Source organism: Arvicanthis niloticus, chromosome 2, assembly GCF_011762505.2.
Source record: "Arvicanthis niloticus isolate mArvNil1 chromosome 2, mArvNil1.pat.X, whole genome shotgun sequence".
Lineage (NCBI taxonomy): Eukaryota > Metazoa > Chordata > Mammalia > Rodentia > Muridae > Arvicanthis > Arvicanthis niloticus.
This window is the reverse complement of record NC_047659.1, coordinates 115,831,680-115,854,793: the sequence shown is the minus strand read 5'-3', so window position 1 is coordinate 115,854,793 and position 23,114 is coordinate 115,831,680. Positions and strand designations below refer to the sequence as shown.

The window sequence follows — 23,114 nt, the reverse complement described above, 5'->3', positions numbered from 1 at the left end:
TCTGGTCGTAGCAATGGGGTGACTGTTCCCACCCTTGGTAAACAGAGGCATGATGCACACGGCTGGTGAGTTTGTGAGCTTTACCCATGCTGCTCACAGGTTTTCAGTATATCCTGAGATAGAGGCTTCAAACCCTTTCAAGATGAATATGCCAAGGGTTGGAGCAGTCATCCCACAGAAAGGGGAAACTAGATTCTCCACATTAAGCCAGAGTCCCATGTTTTCATTTTGTAATGGGTCCCCTGTGTTCTATAGCTGGCCTGACACCACATTCTCTCTACTCACCAGGGTTTTGTTACTAAATAGAACAATGTTATTCCTCTTAATAACAAATAATTCTAACCTATTTAACTGCTAATTGGTTAATATCTATATTTAAATTGTAGTGCATGGTTACACATTATAGTTTTTCTTTTCAAGACAGGGTTTCTCTGTGTAGCCCTGGCTGTCCTGGAACTCTGTAGACCAGACTGGCCTCAAACTCAGAAATTTGCCTGCCTCTGCCTCCCAAGTGCTGGGATTAAAGACGTGCACCACCACTGCCTGGCTATGGTTACACATTATAAACAAAAGTGTTTATTTACAAAGATGTATATGTACAAAATTAACTGGTTAAAAACCTGATCAATTAATATCACCTCAACAAAAACTTGAAGTAATCTTTAAGACAAAGATGAGAACTTGGCTTTGCTATGGACAGATTGCACCAAAATCTAGTTCTGATCGAGATGTAAATGTTAAAAAAACAAAGACCAAATGTATTAGGGAAATAAAAGAAATTAAGAGAATAAAAAGTCCTACAAAATGTCCATGGCACCTTAGTTACAACACTCCTAAAGGAGAAAACAATCTAAATGTGGCATATGCACACAACGGAATTCTAGTCAACCACAAAAGGAAATAAAGTGACAAGGCATGTTACATTTGAGAAAAGCCATGTGAAAACACCAAAATTATGTCATTATGTTTCTATGAAACATCTAGAATAGGCAAGTTTTTAGAGATAGAAAGGAAAATGTTCAGCTGGGGGACAAGGTAATCAAAGGCGACTATTCAATGGGCATGGGTAGGATTGGGGTGACAAGATATGTTTTTGATGAATATACATATATATATATATATATATATATATATATATATACACATATATGGTAATAATCACTAAATTATACAATTAAATGGAAATATGTTATATTACATCTCAATAAGCCATTATTATATATTATGTGGCCTATGTGCATACATGCATAAAATATCAGAGAAAGTTGAAAGGGAGAAGACAGGCATGGCAATGGCAACTAATAGCCAAACCAACTGATATGGTTAATTATCAGAGTTTAAGGCTGTGATAAGAAAGAAGAAAGAAGCTTCACTGTGAGAAGAAAGAAGCTTTATTTGATAAAATAAGATTTCATCATAATGAACACTGTCAAGTCACCAGGTATCTACACATGCAGCTTCAGGTTCTTTAAGTGAAAATTGAATAGAAATCAATGTGATAACTGTGCAACATCTGGACAAGCTTGGTCAGAAGGATGCTGCTGCCACAGCATGAAACACTTGGCATCACTACCCCTTTTCCCACCTGATTGGGTAACAGCTCCACACTCCAGCAGTTCAGGCACAAACCACCAGCTTCCTCTTGTTCTCACACCCCTTTCATGTCCACCAAACATCAGATGGGCTGTGCCTTCAAAATACACCTTAATCTAATCACACCCTGCCATCTCCATTGCTCACTCCAGGTACCACTACTCCACAGCTACTCCACAGCCGTGAGGTTACGACAGCAGCCTCACACGCACGCGACTCTTCAACACCAATCCTAGTAAGGGGCAGTCTATGACCTTTCATGCCCACAGCCCTTCTTTGAATACTGTTTTTACGTGTATAAAACAAGAGGCAGAGAATCACAATGGGTGAAGTTAAACAGATGTGATTCAGCAGTGGTCTGTTGGTCATCAGATATCTGAAGTCTGCAGCGTTAAAGGAAAAATGGGGAGGGAGCAGCAGGGGCTGCTGGGACTAGTGTGGTCTGTTGCCTACTTTCACGAGGGAAGGAGATGCTCAACTTCAAGTACAGCTTTGTGAAAATCAGGATGTGATTTTTTTTCACCTACACTCTATCTGCAGACCCTCCATAAGAACTTCAGTTATCTCTCCCGCTGCACTGAGTGACAAGCAAAGGCACAGTGGCCTTGGAGATTCTGTGACCAACGTCTCCTCTCCTGTGCCTCTTTTTTTTTTTTTTTTTTTTTTTTCTTTTCACAATCTCTGTGGATCTTTCATCTCCAACCTATCTCCACATTGTGGTGTCTTTCTTTCCCCGTGTTACCTTTCAGATCCCATGGTAGTCCCCAAACTCAGTCACTGTGTGCACTCATCATCTCTCACCTGACACCCTTACCTCCCAAGCCCAGGGATTCTCTCAACCTGCCTGGGTACCAACTGTGCACACAAACTTCACTGAATAAGCTATACCGCCTGACTCGGGCCCCTGTCCTGTTTCTCTCCATACACTTCCTCCTTTCTGTTTGTTTGGTGAGCCATCCTCCCTGTCTGTTAGAATAAAAGTCCAACGACAAGGTTCCTACCTTTGCTGCGGCCTCTGGCTAGAGCAGCTCCCAACGGACAGGCACTCCCAAGGGAATGAATTACGTAGCCTGTGTGAAAACTGCCCAAGCTTCCCATGCATATGACATGTATAATTTGTGCTACGGTTGAGTTATAAAGTGTGTAGTGGGAGCCGGGACGGTAAATAAATATGAACGCTGTCTTAGTTAGGGTTTCTATTACTATGATGAACCACCATGACCAAAAGCAACTCAGGGAAGGAAGGTTTTACTCGGCTTGGGCTTCCACATCACTGTCCATCATTGAAAGAAGTCAGAATAAGAACTCAAGCAGAGCAAGAACCTGCAGATAGGAGCTGATGCAGCAGCCATGGAGGAGTGCTGCTTTGTGCCGTGCTCTTTATGGCTTATGCAGCCATCTTTCTTATAGACCCCCCAGGACCACCAGTGAAGGGACGGCACCATCCACCATGGACTGAGCTCAATACGGCAGCCTGATCTTACAGAGGCGTTTCTTAGTTGACACTCCCCTCTCTCTGATGACTCTATCTTGTGTCAAGTTGACATAAAACTGGCCAGCACAGATACCTTCCCCAGCTCATAGCTCAGGCCACAGCATGGTCTGTTTTAAATGTCAGGGTTTCTCCTAGCCTACAGTGATACTGAGTAAGTGCTCAGTGGGACTTGGGGCTGTTTCCCCAAGTGTCACAAAACACAAGCATCCTCTGTCTCCTCCGTTCACAGAAATCTGAACAGGTGACACAGCAATTTAGGATTATATCATAAAGCTCATGTGTCTTGTTATTTATATTTGGCACAAAGGAACATTTGGGAATTTTCCTATGTTCCTAGAATTTCACCAGGAAGAGGAATGGGCAATAGAATCTGCCACTTACTGCTACCCTGACCAACACAAGACTTGAAATACAGCTGTAACTGCCAGCTGAATTTTGATGAGCTAGTACAAACAAGATTTAGTTTTACCAAGTTTAAATTTTTACATTAATGTGACTTTTGGAAAAATTAAAATTACAAATATACTCACAGTGTATTTTTCATATGTTCCATATGTCTATATATGTCTCTGATCTGAGTACTTGCTCTCTCTCTCTGTGTGTGTGTGTGTCTGTGTGGAGGGGGGGCAATGGGTGTGTGCAGGTTCATGTTCAAGTATATGCTGAAACCAAACAGTATTCTTGGGTGTTATCCTCAGGAATGCCACTGACCTCCTTCTAGCCTGGCTGAGTCTCTCACTGATGTGGAGCGCACTGATTATGCTAATCTGGTTGACCTTACTAAGTAAGCCTCAGGATACAGCTCTCTCTGCCTCCCTGGTGCTGGGCTCATTTTACTTGGTTTTGGGGATTTAATCTTGGTTCTCCCCGCTTACCTGAGGAGCACTTTATTGACTGCTGTCTCCCCAGTCCCTGAGAGCTGTTTTACACAAGTTTTTAACTTAAAAAAAAAGAGGAGGAAGAGGAGGAGGGAGAAGAGGAGGAGGAAGAACAAGAGGAAGAAGAAGAGGAGGAAAGGAGAAGAGGAGAGAAGAGGAAGAAGATTAAGGGGAGGAAGTGGGGAGAAGAGTACATAGTACTAGTACACACCTTTGTTCAGAAGGCTGAGATTAAGCTCAAGAGTTCCAGGCCAGCATAGGCTAACAGTGGAAACCTATCTCAGAACAAAATAAGCAGAGATGAATTTAGTGCACAGGGAACTCCATGTTGCTTCTGCCTCTGGTTCTAGCAACAGCAGGCAGCCTATTTGTTTTGGCTTTAACTGGGATGGGATGAGAGGACCTATGGCCTGCAGTAAAGAAAGACCAACGTAGCATGGGTACCTGTCCTCATTGCTTCTGTACAAAAACTGATGGGGGTGTTTAGGAGACAAACATGTCTGCAGAGACAAACATGGAGAAGAGACTGAGGGAAAGGACATCCAGTGACGGGCCCTAAATTGGGATTCAGCTCAAGGGAAGGCTCCAAGGCCTGACACTGTTACTGATGCTATGGTGTGCTTACAGACAGAAGCCTAGTATGGCTGCCCTCCAAGAGGCCCAACAAGCAGCTGAAAGAGTCAGATGCAGATATTTACAGCCAACCAATGAACTGAAGCTGGGGACCCCTGTAGTTGAATTAAGGAAGACCTGGAAGAAGCTGAGGTGGAGGGTGACCCATAGGAAGACCAGCAGTCTCAACTAACCTGGACCCTCGGGATTTCTCAGACACTGAACCACCAACCAGGCAGCATACACCAGCTGATATGAGGTCCCTGACACATATACAGCAGAGGACTGCCTGGTCTGGCCCCAGTGAGAGAAGACACACCTAACCAACCCTTGAGAGACTTGGGTCTGGTAGGGTGGGAATGAGATGGGGACACTGTCTTGGAGACAGGGGATGAGGAACAGTCAGAGGGCAGAGCAGGAGAGGGATAATGACTGGACTGTTTAAAAAGATTTAAAAAATATAAAAAGAAAAAAGAAAACATGAAAAGTGACTAACCTCCCAATTAAAATGTATTTACCTAAAACTCAATTGTCAAACTGACATTACATTCATTCACGGTTCTGAAACATCTGGAGTGTCCCCAGGGTGTCCAGGTGCTGGGACCCCACTGGGGGGTGGGAGGGAAAGTTAGTCCATGCTCCCATTTGACTGACCCTGTATTGATTCCAGAACCACAATCTGAGAAATAAACCAAAAGTCCCTTAAAAGTTTACAGTGCATGAACCATGAAATATGGTGGTCTTTATGTTTCAGCTATGGAAAGCCCCAAGGAAAATCAGGTTACTTTGAAACAACTCTTAAAATGCTTGGGGGAAAGGTAAAAAGGAAGTAAAGGGAGGGGGTGGATACTTTGTTTATATAAATTTGCACAATCACAATATATATGATAGATCATATACATTCTCCAAATGGAGATAGCATGTGCTCTCCAGTTACCAAGCAGCTATCTTTATTTCTTGCCATATCCTTAAGATAATCAGAGTAACAATATTCATTGTCTGTTAAAAAAAAAACCTAAGATTGTATAAAACAAACTCTGAAGCTATTGATAAATATTTAAAAACACAAAATCCGCTCTGATATCTGTACATTGCCTTGAGGCATGGCAGGGCTGCATATAGTAGTGGCTCAGTGAATGTTTCTGAATACCAGTCTACCTTCCTCTTCCCCTAACCCACACGTTCCTAGAAGCTTCCAACCTTCTCTTGTTACAATCATTACTGAAGGCCTATTTTTTTTCAGTCTTGCTGGGTATTAGTCAAGAACACTCTAGTGGTTCTGTTCTGTTCTGTTTCTGCCATGCAGGGCCTTCCTAGAAGCAACTGTACACTTGGTGACCATAATGACACAGCTAATCTTTTCTTAAGGGCTCAAGCACAATTCTTAAGGCACCCTAAACCAAAGTGGGAGATTATCGGTCCCTTTCCTTATCTATGCACAGGGCTAGGGCTGGGGGTGGGGTGGGGGTGGAGCATATTCTCTTGAGAAATCCTGCCCTCTCTACCGTTTCTCTCCCTTACCCTTGAATGCCCCAGTGTGTGAACTCTCGGGGCCCATGAAGAAAGGATGAAGCCATTGCCCACTGGTCCCTCCTTGGACCTTACAATTTTTCAGTCTTACAAATTGCTTAACCACAAGATGTTTTATTCATCTCCTAAAAATAAAACCAAAACAAACAAACAAAAAACAGAAAAACAACAACAACAAAACACCCACTGAGTCTGGCCTTCAAGGTCAGAATTTAAGACATTAAATTAAAATCCGTCTGGTTGCACACATAATCAAATAGCAAATGACTTGTGAAAAGTAAGAGGAAAGACTTGCCACTTGTCACTGTAAACCCAATGCTTTTAGAAACCTCGGGTTTGTGTGTCTTTCCAGCTAATGTCTCACATAAAACTAGACAATCTGGATGGCAGTCAAGGGACACAAAGCTAGAAAGAAGTGAGTGTAGTCACCACACAATCTACACATCAAGCCTACTGTGAACCAAACACAAGCAAGAAGGCAACCTTGCCCCAGACAAAACAGTGGCCACAAGGAACCAAGTTTCTATTGCATTCTGTTCAAAGAGGCCCACTGAGAGCCTAAGGAACAAAGGTCAGATTTAATCTCAGCACAGACTGGCAATGATAACATAAGCCTGAAATGAGTAAAATGGTGACATCATAGAGAAAAAAAATGGTAACAAAGCTTGCATGAGCCACTCATAGAAAAGCAAATCAAACAAATATATTAAAGGCGAGATCACTCAGAGGCTGACTACTGAAGCCCATCCTGAGTAATGTTGATAAAGGCTGTGTGACCTAGCCAAGAAGTTAAATATTTCTAGCACAATAAATATTAGTTGGATGAGTAAGTCTGACATGTCTTCTTACAAAGGAAAAATGTCAAATTTCAGAAAAGTGCATCTTGGAAAGGTGGCAAGAGGGAAGGAGCTACCAGTTCAACTAAATGTGCCTTCCATTAATGACTGAACAAGAAGACAGGCCAGCAGGCAAGTTAAGAATGGGCAAGTCAGGGAACGTGGGAAAGCGATCTGTTAAATGACATAAAACCTCAGTGATGAATATGCAAATGAAATGTTCTCATGAAAAAAAAAAAAACAGTAGTTACCATGAGACAGAAGGGGGGGGGTGGGGGGAGAGGGAGCATGGAGTGTGGGATCTGTTGACAGAAGAGGTAGCCCTCACTAACAATCAGATGAGTTATCTGTCTCTGTGCTCACCAGCATGGCCAGAGGGCAGATGACAGGCACAAATATAATTTCCCAAGGGAAAAAGAAGGAAATTAGGTAGGGGACCAGAACACGAGGTCATAAAATTTAAAGTAACCCAACATAAAAACAGGAGTGATCCATCCCAATGTCAAGAGAAGTGAAGCAGAAACTAGAAGGATGTTATATATTTTAAAACCGTGGTATAAAAAAAGAACCTGTCAGGGATGAGTGCCCTGGTCATGCCCATGCGGCCCCCTCCCTTATTCCATCATGCTTTGCTCGAGGCCACCTCTCCCGTGCACCTTGTAGAGGCGGAAGTTCCCTCCTACCCAGCTCTTAACCACCTGCTGTACCCTTGCCAGAGCCTCCCATGCACCTTCCCTCTAGTTCATCTCTTTCCTTTATTTGCATCTTCCTCCTCTAGCTAGAATGCGGACCCCCATGAGGGCCGGGACTTCTGTCTGTTTGGGTCACTTACGTTTCCCCAGCACATGAACTGGCACATGCACACAGTCGACGTTGCATATTCCATTAGATGAATGAGGAGCTCCACTGTGGAGCCTCTGGGAAAGAAGGCACACAATTAACAAGTACCATCCAGCCATGGTGCTACATGGATGTCAACCCAGAATGTAACAGTCATGCGAATGCGGTAAGAGCCAGTTCCCAATGGAGCGGGCACAGGAGAGGCCACCGCAGAAGAAAGGGAACAAACAAAGGTCTTCAAAACTCAAACCTTGGACTCCCGCCTGTCTCTAGCTCTCCTGCTTATGGAGTCAATCAAAGGCAGAAGCCCTTCTCAAATTGGCCTTTATTTTATTTCTAAGTGAAAATGTTCTTCCAGTTAGTGTAAACTTTGAACTTTAACTGATAGTTGCATAACCAAATTAACATTTTCTATTACAGACATAACAGGTGTCTATGATTTGCTTTAAGTCAAACTGAACTAAGCAACATGTGGAAAGGGAAGGAAGAAAAGGGCTGAATAAAAACCTCACCAGAGAGGTCACGTGACCTGGGTGAAGGGTGAGCATTTGAAACACATTAGCATAAAGCAATTCAGCGGCATCCATCACTAAGGAGCTGAGCACTCATAGCAGCAGAGAAGAGGTACCAGAGAGCTGCTGCGATGTCCAAATCCAAACCATGGAGAATGGTAGAGGTTGGCAGGGGCGTAAAGCAGTTGATGGTCTTGTTGCAAAAGGCCACTTTCTGAGAGTTTTGTACAAAAGTAAACTACACTGTAATCATAGTAACCGGCAACTCTACTCTCTCTTAGCCAAAGAGGCAGAAAACTTACATCTACACAAAACCTCACTTGTGGATGCGGTAGCATCTTTGTTCACGATGATCTAAACTTTGAAATAGCCAAGATGTTCCTTAGTAGCTAAACAGACGAATAAACTGTAGAGTATGTAGATGATGGGATCTTATTCTGTGGCAAGAAAAATGAGTCACCAAGTCATGAAGTGACATGGAAGTTTAATGCATTATGATCAAGTAAGAGAAGCCGAGTTGACAAGGTGGCGTATTGTAGGATTCTAACTACTTGTCTAGAGAAGGTAAAAATTATAGTGAGTGAAGAGATCAGAGAGTGCCAGCAGTAAGGGGAGGGAAGGGACAACAGGCAGGACACAGAGGTTCAGAGCTGTAAAACTATTCCATGTGACATTATAACGGCACCATTACAGATTTCCCCAAATCCATTGATATACATTATGCTAGTTACTTTCCTCATTGCTCTGACAAAATACTTGGGAAAAACAACTTAAGGCAGGAAAGATTTATTTCAGCTTGTCATTTTAAAGGACACAGTCCTCCATGGCAAGGAACACAGCAATAGGAGCCTGGTGCAATTGGTCACATGGTGTCCACACTCAGGAACTGGAAAAAGATGAATGTGGTACTCACTAGCTTTCATGCTTGTATTCCATTCAGGACCCCAGACCAAAGGACAGTATTCCTTCATTCACTGTGGGTTACCCCTAGTTAAATATCTCTGGAAATGCCCTCACAGACATGCCCAGGGGTGTCTTCTAGCTGATTGTAAATCCATTGAGTTGACAAACTCGAACCCTACCATAAATGACAGACTTCAGTTGATAACAAGGGATCAGTTTGTTGGTCAACTTTAACAAATGTAGCATTCTGGTGCCAAATGAGAATATTGGAACAGAAGGGAGGTATGTGGAGCTTTTGTATGTCTCCTCAAATTTTCAGTGAACCTAAAACTATTCTAAATATAAAGTTTATTAATGAAAAAAGTAGTTATCTTTATTGTCCCCTCCAGTTCTGCCTGTGTAGAATCATGTGTCTTATTCTGGAACTTCTGCACACATGTAAGATAAACACTGTCTGCGAAGCACTTGTGGTGTCCCTTTTCCTCCTCCTCTTCCCTTCAATGGTGGGTGAGATCAATTGTGTTTTTACTGGGAGCATACCTAACTGACTAGTGTCATGCCTCCTAGCCTCCACTGCAGCCAGATCAGATCAACAACCAAGTTCTAATGGGTTTTAGGGCTCAGGGGAATTGTAATGCTGGAGTGGGTATGCTCTGTAAAACCTAGTCCTGCCCTTCACCAATCCTCAAAGCTGTAATAGGTGAGAGAGAACCAGCGCATTTGAGGAGCTCTGTCATCCTTTTCCATGTGCTAGATCTTAAGGTCATAGATGCTGCTTCTTCGTTGGATGAATTAATACAATAGGGTGAAAGCATCAGGGGCCAGGTGGCAGCACTGACTCGCCAAGGTGACATACCTATTGTAATGGGCAGCATGAACAAAGCAATGTCCATAAATGCATGCCCTGGCCTGGGCGGGCAACGCAGGCAAAGTAATTTTTACAGTGGCATGACCGGTACGGTGCTGACTAATCTAATCATGGTGTTTCCAGGCATGAAATAGATAAGAAGCTAAGGAGCATCTTTGTTTGATCTGTAAAAGCTTAAAAATTCTCAAACAAGTGAAAGAAAAGCTACACTGTTTCATGGCAAAAGAGGCCTCGACACATGAGCCAATTTTCAGACCTGAGCCAGTTTGCAGACACAGAACCCCTTAAATGAAGGGATGATCAGGTTCCCCTGAGGAAGGACTTTGATAAAATGCCTATAACTTTTACAGTTGGCCTTTCTCTAGTCCTTCCTAAGAGAGACCTATAGCACATTATAAGGGTAACTGTACATTGGAGGAAAGAAAACAACCCGACTTTCCAGAGTCTATTAGATGCTTGTTATGAATTTTCTATAATTCTGGGAGACCTCAAGAACACTGTGGCTCTCCCATTAAAGTAGAAGCTTATGGGGCATCAGGTGACTAATGGGAGTTTTGTCTGAAGTCTGACTCACCGTAGGTCGAGTGGGTCCCCAAACTCACCTATGGTTATTTCCCCAGTCCCAGAATGTGTAATTGGGATAGATACACTTAGAAATTGGCAGAATGCTCACATTAGTTCCCTGATCTGTGGAGTGAGGGCTATTGTGGTTGGAAAGACCAAATGGAAGCCTTTAGAATTGCTTCTGTGAAGGAAAATTGTGAATCGAAAACAGTATTGCACGCCTGGAGGAATTGCAGAAATTAGAGCCACCACCATCAAGGAACTGAAAGATGCAGGATGCTAGCTAGTTCCCTTTAACTCTTCTATCTGGCAAATGCAGAAGATGAATGTATTACAGAGAATGGCAGTTGACTGTTGAAAACTCAATCAAGTAGTGATTCTAGTTGCATCTGCTGTACCAGATATGCTGTCCTTGCTTGAGCAGATCAACACATCTCCTGGTACGTGGTATGCAGATATTGATGTAGCAAATGTCCTTTTCTTGGTACCTGTCTGTAAGGACCTCCAGAAGCAATCTGCTTTCAGTCGGCAAGGCCAGCAGTATGTCTTTACAGTTTCACTTCAAGGATATAGTAACTCTCTAGCCCTGAGTCATAACTTAGTTAAAGGGGATTTTGATCATCTATCTCTTAGAAAAATATCACATTAGTTCTCTATATTGATAACATTGTGCTGACTGGACCAAGTGAGAAGGAGTCAGTAACCACATTGGACTCACTAGTAGAAGCACATATGTGCATCAGAGGATAGGAAACAAATCCATCCAAAATTCAGGGGCCTTCTACTTCAGTAACACTCTTAGAAGTCCAGTGGTATAGGTCATACAGAGATATTCCCTCTAAGGTGAAGGATAAGTTATTGCAGCTGGGCCCTCTTCCCATCACCAAGAAAGAAACATGTTTAAGGGCTGTACTGGCTGGTTTTGTGTGTCGACTTGACACAAGCTAGAGTCATTAGAGAGGAAGGAGCCTCAGTCGAGGAAATGCCTCCGTGAGATCCAGCTAAAAGGCGTGTTGTCAATGATCAATAGGGGATCAGTGGGGGAGTAACCACCCCACTGTGAGTGGTGTCACCTCTGGACTGGTGGTCCTGGGTTCTATAAGAAAGCAGGCTGAACAAGCCATGTGAAACAAGCCAGTCTTCAATGGCCTCTGCATTAACTCCTGCCTTCAGGTTCCTGCCCTACTTTAAGGTTCCTGTTCTAACTTCCTTTGGTGATGAATAGCAATATGGAAGTGTAAACTAAATAAACCGTTTCCTCTCCAACTTGCTTTTTGGTCATAGTGTTTCTGCCACAGCAATAGAAACCCTGACTAATACAGGGGCTTGTTCAAAGCCTAGAGACAGCACAGTCCTCACTTGGGTATGTTACTCAAGCCCATATAGCAAGTGACTCAGAAAGCACCTAGCTTTGTCTGGGGACTAGAACAGAAGGTTCTTCAATAGGTCCAGGCTGCTCCATCACTTGGATCATATATCCAGCATACCTGACGACATGTGAGGAGTCAGGGGCACATACAGATACTGTTCAGACCCTTAGGCAGGCCCCTATACATGATTCACAAAAGAGACCTTTAGGATTTTAGAGCAAAGCTATCATTATCTGCAGACAACTATTCTCCCTTTGAGAGACAGCTTTGACTGCAATTGGGTCTTAGTGGAAATTAAATATTTGACAACAGGCCACCAAGTTACCATTTGGCCTGAGCTGCCGATCATAAATTGAGTTTTGTTTGACATACCAGGCCATAAAGCAGCAATCTATTATCAAATGGAAGTGGTAGATATATGATCAAGGTTAAGCACATTCTGAAGGCACAATCCAGTTACATGAAAAAGCTGCCTAGGACCTATGGTTTCTATCCTATTACAATGCTGTCTACTGCCAAGCGTGCACCTATTACCTCATGGGGTGTCCCTATGATTGGCTGACTAAGGAAGAGGAAACTAGGGCCTAGTTTACTAATGGTTCTGCATGTTTTGCAGGCATCATCCAGAAGTGGACAGCTGTAGCATTACAACCTTTTCCTGGGACACCTGTGAAGGAAAAGTGTCTTGAAATAGACTTACAGAATGCCATCATATGTACCATCATGGCATTCCACACAGTACAGATTCTGACCATGGAACTCATTTCACAGCCAGAGAAGTACAACAGGAGCTCTAGGAACAGAGTTTTGGGGAGTCTTCACTCATACTGGTGTAGGCTCTTCAATGATTCAGCTGTCTTTGAGTCACCCATGTCTCTGTAAGTAACTCTTAACCCATGTCCCTGTAAATAACCCATGTGGCTCATTGCCATCAAGCTAGATTTCATAGATCATTTCTTTGGCCTGTTGTTGGTATCCTATCTGGGATGAATAGACACATATTATTACTTTTTGTTGCTATGATAAAAATACTATGATCAAAAATAAACTATGGAAGAAAAGTTTATTTCAGCCTATGGTTCCAGAGTGGAAAGTCAGAAACGGTAAATGAGGCATGGAAAATGTGAGATAACATCTTCCAGCACACACAGAGAGATAGATGTAGGGCAGGGCTATACATTCTCAAACCTGCAGTGATGTACTTCTTCCAACAAGTTCTCTGCCTTCCAAAACCTTCTCCCAAACCACCTACTGGGGACCAAGGTGTGGGGAGCCGACAGAAGGTGGCTATCATCCTTGCAGCCATCTTGAGCCATATACCCTGACAAGAGACTTGTTTACAACAGCCTACAACTGCTGAGCACACTCTGATAACATCTTGTTTTAGATATCCAGGATCTTCCCTTGGGTGTGTGAGACTTAAAGGTGTGAGACTTAAAGGCATGACTTAAAGGTGTGATTTAGAGACAAGACTTAAGGGTGATTTAGAGACAAGACTTAGAAGTGAGACATATAAAAGGCGAGAGGCAGACAGAAGAAAGTACTTGAGACTCAGAAAAGAGACTAGGAACTTGGAACTGGGAAAGAGATTAGCAACTTAAAACAGAATTAGGACTTGAGAATTATTACAGCAGAAGAGAGGATTAGGACCTGAAACTTGGTGCTAGGAACTAGGGACTTGGAGAGAAGAAGAGAGACTGAAGAATAAACGGGATTGAATCACACTGTCTGGTCTCCATTCTTTGCATCTGTCCTCACTCTCTCTCTTGCTGAACCCCAACCCATGGACCGGAGCAGCTTGAGGCAGTGTGGGCTCTAACAATTTAGCCCCCAAGGCTTTTGGCAGTGCGGGTTCCAACACTGATAAAGTGGTCTGCGACATTTTGGCCCCCAAGTGTGGGGCAATTCGGTTCTCAACACCAAGGGTTCCAATACCTGAGCCTGTGGGGGACATTTTTCATTTAAACAAGAGCAGGACATTATCATTCCCCCCAGGAAGTGAGATAACTCAGGGGTTCACTTACCTGAGCAGCCCAGCTCGATGGAACACGTAGAGATCGTGGTCCAGGGTGCAATTGTTGAATGGGACGACCTTCACAAAGTTCTGGATGAGGACAAACTCAGGCGTGAGATGGGGCACAGATATCAAGCAGAAGTTCTTATCCTAAAAGGATTTTTTAAAAGATCAATGGACATTTGGAGAGCATAAGAAGTACTTTATCTTTAAGCAAATCTGTGCTATAAAACACTGTGAAAAATAGAAGCGAAGCACAGAGAAGAAAATATTCGAATTGTGCTTTTCTACATTTGGAGGGTCACTAGTAAAACTTATGGAGCCAAGCAACTAGAAGATGATCAGAAGACATCAACAAAGCTGAGTGGAAACAAGTGACTGCCATGTAGAGTGGCCCATTCATAGGCACTCTTACAGAAGTAGATTTTTATTGCTGCTGCTTTTTTGAGACAGGACTTCATTATGCAGCCGAACCTGGCCTCTAACTAATGACTCAAATCCTCCTGCCTCAGCCTCCCAAGTTCTGAGATTATAGGTTTAAAGGTATGTGCTACCACATTTGACTCCTAGCAGTTGATCTCACTGATTTGTTTAATTTTGCTGCTCTGGAGTCTGTACCTGGAGCTTTGCATATGCTGGGCAAGAACTCTTGCTGAACCATCACACCAGGCTCTTTTCTTTGAGAAAGGGTTCACTAAGTTGCCTAGGCTGCCCTTAAACTTTTCTCTGTAGTCCATGCAGGTCTTGAACTTGCAATCCTCTTGCTTCAGCCTTCTGGGTTTCTGGGTTTTTAGACCCATGCTACCAGACCTAGATTTTTAAACTAAAGCTGTTCACATTTGGGAGTTCAGTTTTATCAGTGAGTAAACAGGGCAGCATAGTATCATAACAAGGGCCTTTAACTTAAGAAATGAGACTTACAGTTGCCTCAGCCTCTGCTCTGTGAAGTGTGGGTGGTATTCCAGGCCATTCTGGCTCTAAAGCCCTGTGGTTACACATGAATCCTTTGTCATGACATCATCCATTCTAAGTGATAACCTAGAGATGAGTGTGGACCCCAGAAGACATAAGATGATCAGCAAGTCCTGACGAATGCCATTTGCCTTTGTAGGCTTGCTGTCCCAGGTGGCAGCCTGTGGTCACATGTGACCAATGAGCATTTGTGGTGTGGCTGGTGTGACTGAGAAACTAAATCTTAATTTAATGCCACTTAACTTAATTTAAAGTTTAAAAACTGGCACCAAATTTGATTTATTGGGAAAGTTTTGTGTGTGTGCTTGGGTCATGTCAATCTGCCCACCTCAACCTGAATATGTGAACTTTCTTATCCAACTGCAAATTTCATGAGACCTAAACAGATTTAAGCCCTGCTGATGAGAATTCAGTTCTTACACAGAGGTACACTACAATCTAAAAGCCCTGCACTCCAAGGCTTAGCGTGAGATGAAAGCATATAAAACAGCTCATTAGAAATTCTGACATTGATTGCACACTGCAATGGGAACCTACGAGACACTGGCCTGGGTGAGATGTGTTATTAACAGGGGGTTACATTTCTTCTTTTTACTCTTTTGTTTACTCGGCTACTGGAACATTCACTCCAGCGTCTGAAGACTACAGCTCAAGGCTGTCTGTGTCCCTCGCAGCCACTTGATCCTGTCCCAGGTCCCTGCAGAAGCAGCCTGCTCTTCCCAGAGCTAATTTGTCCCTCTGGGACTTTGCCTCCTCTTGAACCCTGTGAAGGTATTACTTGTGCTAATCCAAAGCCCTCAGGACATTTTGCAGCCCCAAGGACTGAATCATTATTTGACCTTATCTTCCTTCTTTCCAGCAAAATAACACAGCTTCTTTCAGGGAAACTTTAGAATCACAATGCTGAGCTGCTCAAGCTGAAAATAAGGACTGGGTGCCAAGTCTCGGTGGGCTTCCTTAGGGAGGGGGGGTACTAACGATAATGAGTTGCTTCAGCTTGGATTTGAGGGATTAAGGGTGAAGTAATGAAGGTATTTTGTTCCTGTATCCTTCTATCCCCAAGTCAAATAGAATCAAAATGTAAACAGGTCCTCTGCCCATTAAAATCCAGTCTTACTTTTATAGTGTGGATGTTAAAAGAGGAACGGAGCTCAGGGAAATGTCTTTAAGGCATCTTTGAGAGAACCAGCTTTAAAAATTCTTTGTTTGGATTCATCCACGTTGCTTTATGAGCTTTGAAAAATGCCTGAAAAATCAATTTAAAGAAACCACAGTGGAAAATATATTGCCCCATTCTAAGGCTTTGTTTTAGTTTTGAAAAACACAAGAAAGTGAAATCTAAGATCACATTATTAAACTCTGTGTGTGTGTGTGTGTGTGTGTGTGTGTGTGTGTGTTGCCTCTCAATATAATAAATAGGAAGAACACATAAATCAACAGATACTCTGCTCGGTTTGTACACTGAAGAAGGACACTGAGATGTAACTGTTCCAGCTGAGCATCAGGGTCCTACTGATGAATACTGCTTCTCCCGACTGTCTTCCTTCTCCACGTTCTCTCCTTTTAATGATCATTGGTTGGCTAGGATCCCCATCCCCAGACAAGACGGGACAACAGGGAGGCTCAGAATCTCTCAGACAGAGGAGGATGTTTACATTTTGATCTCAACTGTAGGCTGAACTTCTACACACCAGTCACCTCGTTAGGCCTCAGGAATAAGGAGGGAAGGAATGCCAACCTGGAAATCAACCACATGCTCCTCTTCCCCACCTGCCACAAAGCAAGGTGTGGGTGCCAGGATAGTTTGAGCCAATGTAAACCACAAAGTAATTCAACAATCTGAAGTACTAAGGATTCCTAACTATACAATAAAACACTGAAATGGTGTCTCTAAAAGAAACAACCCCACAGCAGACACATTACTGAAAATGACATAGTTTCTCTTTTAAGAGTTCATGACACGCCACTCAGAACAAGGTGAAAAACCAGTTAAGCCTCAGCATTCACAGCATTTACAATGTCTGTATGATAAATGTTCCATTTTCTATAACTTAACCAAATACATTACTCAAAATTCAGTATGTACTCACAGGAAAAAGACTGAAAACAAAACTCATAAAATCCAGTGACCTGTAAACAAGACAGTGAACAATGTTACTGAACTGAAAGTGAAAAGGTATAGAGAAAATTCCTCCTCAGTGACTATCCAAGTCTGGGATCCAGCACTGCCTAACATGAGTCCTACCACTGGACTTATCCTCAGTGTGTCAGCCTGGATTGAAGGATTTTCTGTTACTTGCACTCAAAAGCAGTAAAGGCACACTGTATAGAATAGGAACAGCATATGGCTTCACAGTAGGAATTTTCCAGATCTTCAATTGTGATACAGGTTAGAAGTAGCCAGATACTTTTACTCCTTTTTGTAGGTCTTACTCAAATTTTATGGTCTAGACTCTCTAGATGGGGTCCAGGAGCCTGTTCTGTTTTAAGGTACCTAGAAGAATGTGATATGGGGTTGGTTTAAAGATCACATTCTCGGAAAAGGCATTGCCAAGAACTTCTTAGCACAACAGACAGACATCGGAGATCAGTACTTGCCTTGCCTCATATCTCTCATCGATACAAAAGAGCTGAATACAAAATGCAGCAGATTCTCCCAGGTAGAGGGGGCGGAAGTAGGAGGATTCCATAGAGAACAGGAGGGAGGAGCTCAGACTGCTCGGGATGTCGTCGTCGTCCACTAAGGAAAGTATGCTTAGGTTCTTTTCCATGTCCTAGAGGAAAGAGAGAGGGGCGGCCCGAGGGAACCACTGAGCTCCAGTGGGCTAGTGGCTCCACTGTTTCTACACGGTCTGTCCCTGTGACTGTGGTTGGCTGTCTCAGCTGAAACAAACCATCCTGGGAAGGTCCATTTGAAGACCTAATGAGAATTGAGAGTCTCACACAAAGTCCAGAAAACAAGTAAGGTAAAGATTAGCATGGTAATGTTGTATTATACATACTAACACGATCAGCAAGTTCTCTCTTGAAAACTGGTTTCATTAAGATGTTGTGGTACTAGAATTTCCAAACCTTTGAAATGCTCAGGCCGATCTTCGAATGAGATGGAACCCAGAAAAGTCCACTTGACCTCATCTACTAGGGACATTAACACTGGGTACCATCCACTCTGACTTCAGGGTTACCTACATATATTTTAATCTGGGGGAACACGATTTACTCTGAGTTCCTTCTGGAACTTTTATTAATCAAAACAACACACACGTACAGGCAAAGTATTAGTGGTAAAACTTCATAAAGAAAACTAGCTGTCCCTGTCCCTGTCCCCCATCTGCCCCCTCCAACAGGTGTCACTTTAAAACCTTTTTGTTTCTTGGGGTATTCATGTCTATTTCTGAAAAAATATGTTTATAGTATTTCTTAATTCATTAATATATTTTTTTCCTTCTTGAACATTAAAGGGATGGACAGATTTAATGCTCTTCCACCTTTCCCTCCTGCATTCTATCCCCATATGACTTAATCACATTTCTAATTACATCAGTATTAACATTGTTATGCTATATTGTAGATTACAGAACACAGATATCATTATGATGTTATTATATATGCCAAGGTGTATTGGGCTACCATGAGCAGAGCAATACAATATAATGCCATGCTCATTTGTGTACTTTATTTTTATTTCCTTTGTTTCTAAATTTTTTCATGTTTTGTAAAATTTGCAAAGTTTTGGTCAAATAGCAATCAGGTATTTCAAATAACCTATGAGTTACATTGTTTCTCTCACCCACCCATTCAATCTGGACTTGGAGCTTTTTTGTGTATGTGTGGTTTGAAGGAGAAATGGCCCTTGTAGGCTCAGGCATTTGCACACTCAGGGCCCATTTGGTGATGCTGCTTATGAGGGTTTAGGAAGTATGGCCTTGTAGGAGGAAGTATGTCACTGGGGGGCGGGTTTTGAGAGTGTGTAGCCTTGCTCTACTTCTGTTTATTCTCAGTACTTCATGCTTTCTGTTAGAGATGAGATCTCACATCATTCTGCTCCCTCTGCCATGCCTGCCACTTCCCACCAGGCCTCCGACCGTGACCGGCCTTTATCCCTCTGAAACTGTGAGCCCAAATAAACTCTTTCATAAACTGCTTTTGGTTGTGATATTTTACCACAGTAACAGAGAAGTTACTAATACAAAGCTCTCCCAGTCTACATCATGCCAGAGAGAGTGTGTGGGGCAAACAGTGGCCCTCAAGAAGTGTGTGTGTTTGTGTGTATTTCCCTGGAACCTGAGGACATTTGTCTTACAGGGCAAGGGGACTTTGAAGATGCCACTAAATTAAAGATTTTTGAGAACTGAAGACTTTCCTGGTTTATTCAAATAGATAGGATGAAATTACAAGGGACAGAGGGAGCTCAGATAGGAGAAAGGTAGAGCACTGTTGTGGCCCAGGAAATACAGGAAGAAGGCATAAGACAAAGAATGCACGTGCCTTCTAGACACTGTCAGAGCAAGGGAACAGAGTCTCCCCTAGATCCTTCAGAAGAAATAAAACCTCCGCCCACATTCTGAGCCTTAGTGTGCTGAGACCTGAGGGAATTCTGATCTCCGCCTGTAAGACAGGCACTCATTGTTTTAAGCCACCAAGCTGTGGCAATTGATTACAGCAGCAACAGAATACTCCAACAAACACCAGCTACTGGCTTAGAGGAGTAGCTGGGGCTTCTCCAACTGAAATGAAGAATTCCACTGTCTCTAGTCCCAGCCCTTCACCATCAAACAGTCCCATCTAGTGGATTTTCCCCTAGGGTGTGGCTGCTCAGCTGTGTAGAGTGTGCAGGGAGTTTGGAGTCCAGGCTACTCCCGTACCAGGCTGCTAAAGAGACCGCTATGCTCACACCACAAACACACCCCTCCACCCCGTTCCTTACTTCCCCTCAGCGGAAACCCCTAGCTCTTGTGGCGAGTTCATACCACTTTCACTAGTCTCTTCTCAGGCTCGCTGCCCCTTCTTTGGGTCTGCTAAGCCAGTGCAAACTCCCTCATCGATTTTCTTGATTCTAAATATTTTTAAAGTGCTTATCTTGCAATAACTCTCTTCCACCCTGTTGTCTTTGTGGATCTGTGCCCTTTTCGATTCTTTACTGTCATTTCAAGTGGGTTGTTTTTTTTTTTTCTGGAAGGGTAAGGAGATAAACACAGGAAATCGATCTTCCTTGCTTACTCAGATGTCCTCAGGGGGTCTAGCAGGTTCTGGTCCCCCACCCCCTTCCCATCCCATCCGTGTCTGGGTCTATACAAGAATGGCCTCACTCTTAGGAATATTAGAGAAAAAACCGGCACCTTCCACTGTGTCTCCTGCCTGGGGCACAGCAATGACGTAGGGTTAGTGAGTTTCTCAGGGTGGACTCCTCAGAGACAAACCTAAGCTGTGGGTCTCAGCAGCTGGCAAGAACCTCTGGAAGGAGAAAAGGGAAGCGAGGCAAACAAGGGAAGGTCGCCAATAAAAACCTTCCAAGGAGTGGCTTTCCATCATGGAGTCCATCCTGAGTACTCCCTGCTTCAGAGGTACAGGAACTGGGGTGTTGATTACCCCCAACTAGCCCCCTTCTCATTCCTGGCTACTCCCTAAAGAGTTGAAGCTAGACACCTCTAGCCCTCTTCCTTGGGGTACTGAGGCACACTAAGTGACAGAAGGCTGAGGGTGGGGGGTACAGCAGCAAATGCAAAGGTGGCACTGTATGCATGCAGCACCATCTCTGACAGCACACCCTGCTCCCTGACACCCACCCCACCCCGTCTGTCCTGATAGCACAGGAGACTGGGTCCTGTGCTATCTTCCATGCAGATAGCACAGGACCCAGTCTCCACCCACACCCTGCAGACTGTCTGGAAGGACAGATGCTAAGATGACTGGTGTTCCATCACAGCCTGCTCTCCAGTTCAGGGCTAGCAGTAACTCTCACTCCTAGGAGACTCCTCACAGACTCCTTAGTTGCTCAGTATCTGGGGAGCAGATAACAGAGGGTCTGGCCTTCTGACAGAGCTCAGAGGTGGGGATGCAGTATTCAGTGTGCATCCCAGTGCCATCATGGATCTAACTCTGTTGGCCTGGGCCCCTCCTCAGAGACATGCATGCTTCTAGAGGAATCGGAGTGCAGCAGCCTGTCACCAGGAGGCCCTATGGAATTCTGGAAAGGTTTGGCCTTGTACTTGTCTCTGGGATAGACATGACAGATCACATCAATCTCCTACTCAAGAAACTACAATGCCTTCCTCTGCTCCTTAAAAAGTCAAAATCCTAAGTGGACCACAGGGCTTGAGATCTCCCAACTCCCCAGTTTATAGAAACAGATGACACAAGGCATGGGAGACACTAGTTTGACAGGGGAACAGTGCTAGGGTGTGGGTGGAGTGAAGGAAAGTAACAAAGGAAGATGCCCTAGCGTCAGCCAAAGAAAATGATGCTACCAAGCAAACTTCGGTTAACCAACCGAAGCCGGGATGGAACCTATAACAAAAGGGGACTGTTCCAAGAATCTAAGCAGCACATAAGTACACACACTAACGTGTACCTGGGCCTGTGTGGGAAAATGAGATATATTTGCATATATCATGTGGAACATGCCTGTGTGTGTTGGAGGGTGGGGGATAATGGGTACCCTCCAATAAGCATTTTACTTCTTAAAAGTTTCTCTTTGGGCTCAAAAGAAAAAAAATCTCTGTTTACTAAAACTGTTATAAGTAATTGAAACACAAATAAACTATAACCTGTGGTCTGAGCTGTGCAGAGTGTGTGGGATTAGGGATTAATTACAGTGGGGTCAAAGTTACCCAGAGCTGATCCAGGGACAATAGTGGGTATGTGTTGGGGAGAGGTATTGCAGGGGTTGAGGAGGAAAAAGCACACAAGAATTAAAGGGGAAGGAGCTCCCTAGCCAGCAGGCAGCAAAGGCCCTACAAGCACAAGCCTTACCTGCATATTGTCAGAGACTTTACTTAAGACTGTTGACAGGACTTCCTCACATGAAACTGATGCTTCCATGTCTTTCTCCTGCAAAGGACCATGGGAAGACATAAGACTAAACCAATCCTTGGTGGTTCAGAACCTAAGCTCTGCAGTAAGTTTCCGGTGTGCTCACTGGCTAGGAGACACTGAGAAAGGGATTCAGCATCTGCCTCATAAGCTTATTAATAGGAAGAGAGGAAGGATGTCGATGGTAGACTGACAGATGCTTGGGCCCATATAGGCACCTCCTTATTCTCTCTAGACGTTAATTGTAACTCTATTGTTCTTATTCTTCTGTGTGATTTGAGAGCTGCACCCAGTTTCCTTTTAAATCAGTCTTACCAAAGTATAATTACCATATAATGAACACAAATTTAAAATGTACCTTTTGAGAAGTTTTGGGGTGTGTGTGTGTGTGTGTGTGTGTGTGTGTGTGTGTGTGTACCTCTAGCTCCCACTGCCTGCAATCCTGAACAGGTAAACACTGATCTGTCAGCTCTTCTCATGCATTTTGTCACAGCAATGAGAAAAGTAAGGACCACAGGATGAAATCCCATTCTGGCCTGCATTCTAGAGTCCATGAGGCTCACCCATTATAAACCTACCCAGTCTCCCCACCTTCGTGTGAGTGGGGCCTTTCTGCTATAGATGACAGAATTCAGTGAAGATCCTAACAGCAAAGGCCCATTCAATGTCACAAGGAGCCCTAGGCCCATCTCCCTCCCGCAGGCTTGGGGAAGTAGTGTCCCTTACCTGGGTCATCCCTGAGGTCATTTCTGAGGTTATTTCTTGCTCCTCCACTACTTTATGAGAACATTGGCTGCCACTTTCGATTTCACTCTCTTTGAAAGAAAAAGTAGGGTAAGGACAGAATGTAAGTGATAAGCAATGCACAGAACCATGGGGAGCTGGGAAGTATGGTCCAGTGTTTGGAACTGTCTAGTCCAAAGGTGAGCAGCTGGAAAAGAGCACAGGACTTTGCTGCTCCCCTAACCCCCACTTAGACACTCAAATCCTAGGCTAGTTCCTCTGCAGCCCTTCTGCGCCTTGTCCATATGATGAAGATGAAACCACGCTGCCCCAGGGCAGCTGTGCAGGTGATTGATGCACACAAAGGGCATG

General features: G+C 43.7%; 1 protein-coding gene across 5 annotated transcripts in view; it reads right to left on the bottom strand.

The window, feature by feature from the left end:
- The window catches only part of Cfap61 (cilia and flagella associated protein 61), a 272,260-nt gene that overhangs the window by 179,730 nt on the left and 69,416 nt on the right, over positions 1–23,114 (bottom strand). For all 5 annotated transcript variants that reach the window (XM_076929907.1, XM_076929906.1, XM_076929908.1 and 2 more), the window contains 5 exons: positions 22,746–22,834; positions 21,960–22,037; positions 17,586–17,761; positions 17,078–17,117; positions 14,026–14,165 (listed from right to left, as the gene is read on the bottom strand). In XM_076929907.1, coding sequence (XP_076786022.1) covers positions 14,026–14,165; positions 17,078–17,117; positions 17,586–17,761; positions 21,960–22,037; positions 22,746–22,834 — 523 coding nt within the window. The remainder of the gene's footprint in view (positions 1–14,025; positions 14,166–17,077; positions 17,118–17,585; positions 17,762–21,959; positions 22,038–22,745; positions 22,835–23,114) is intronic.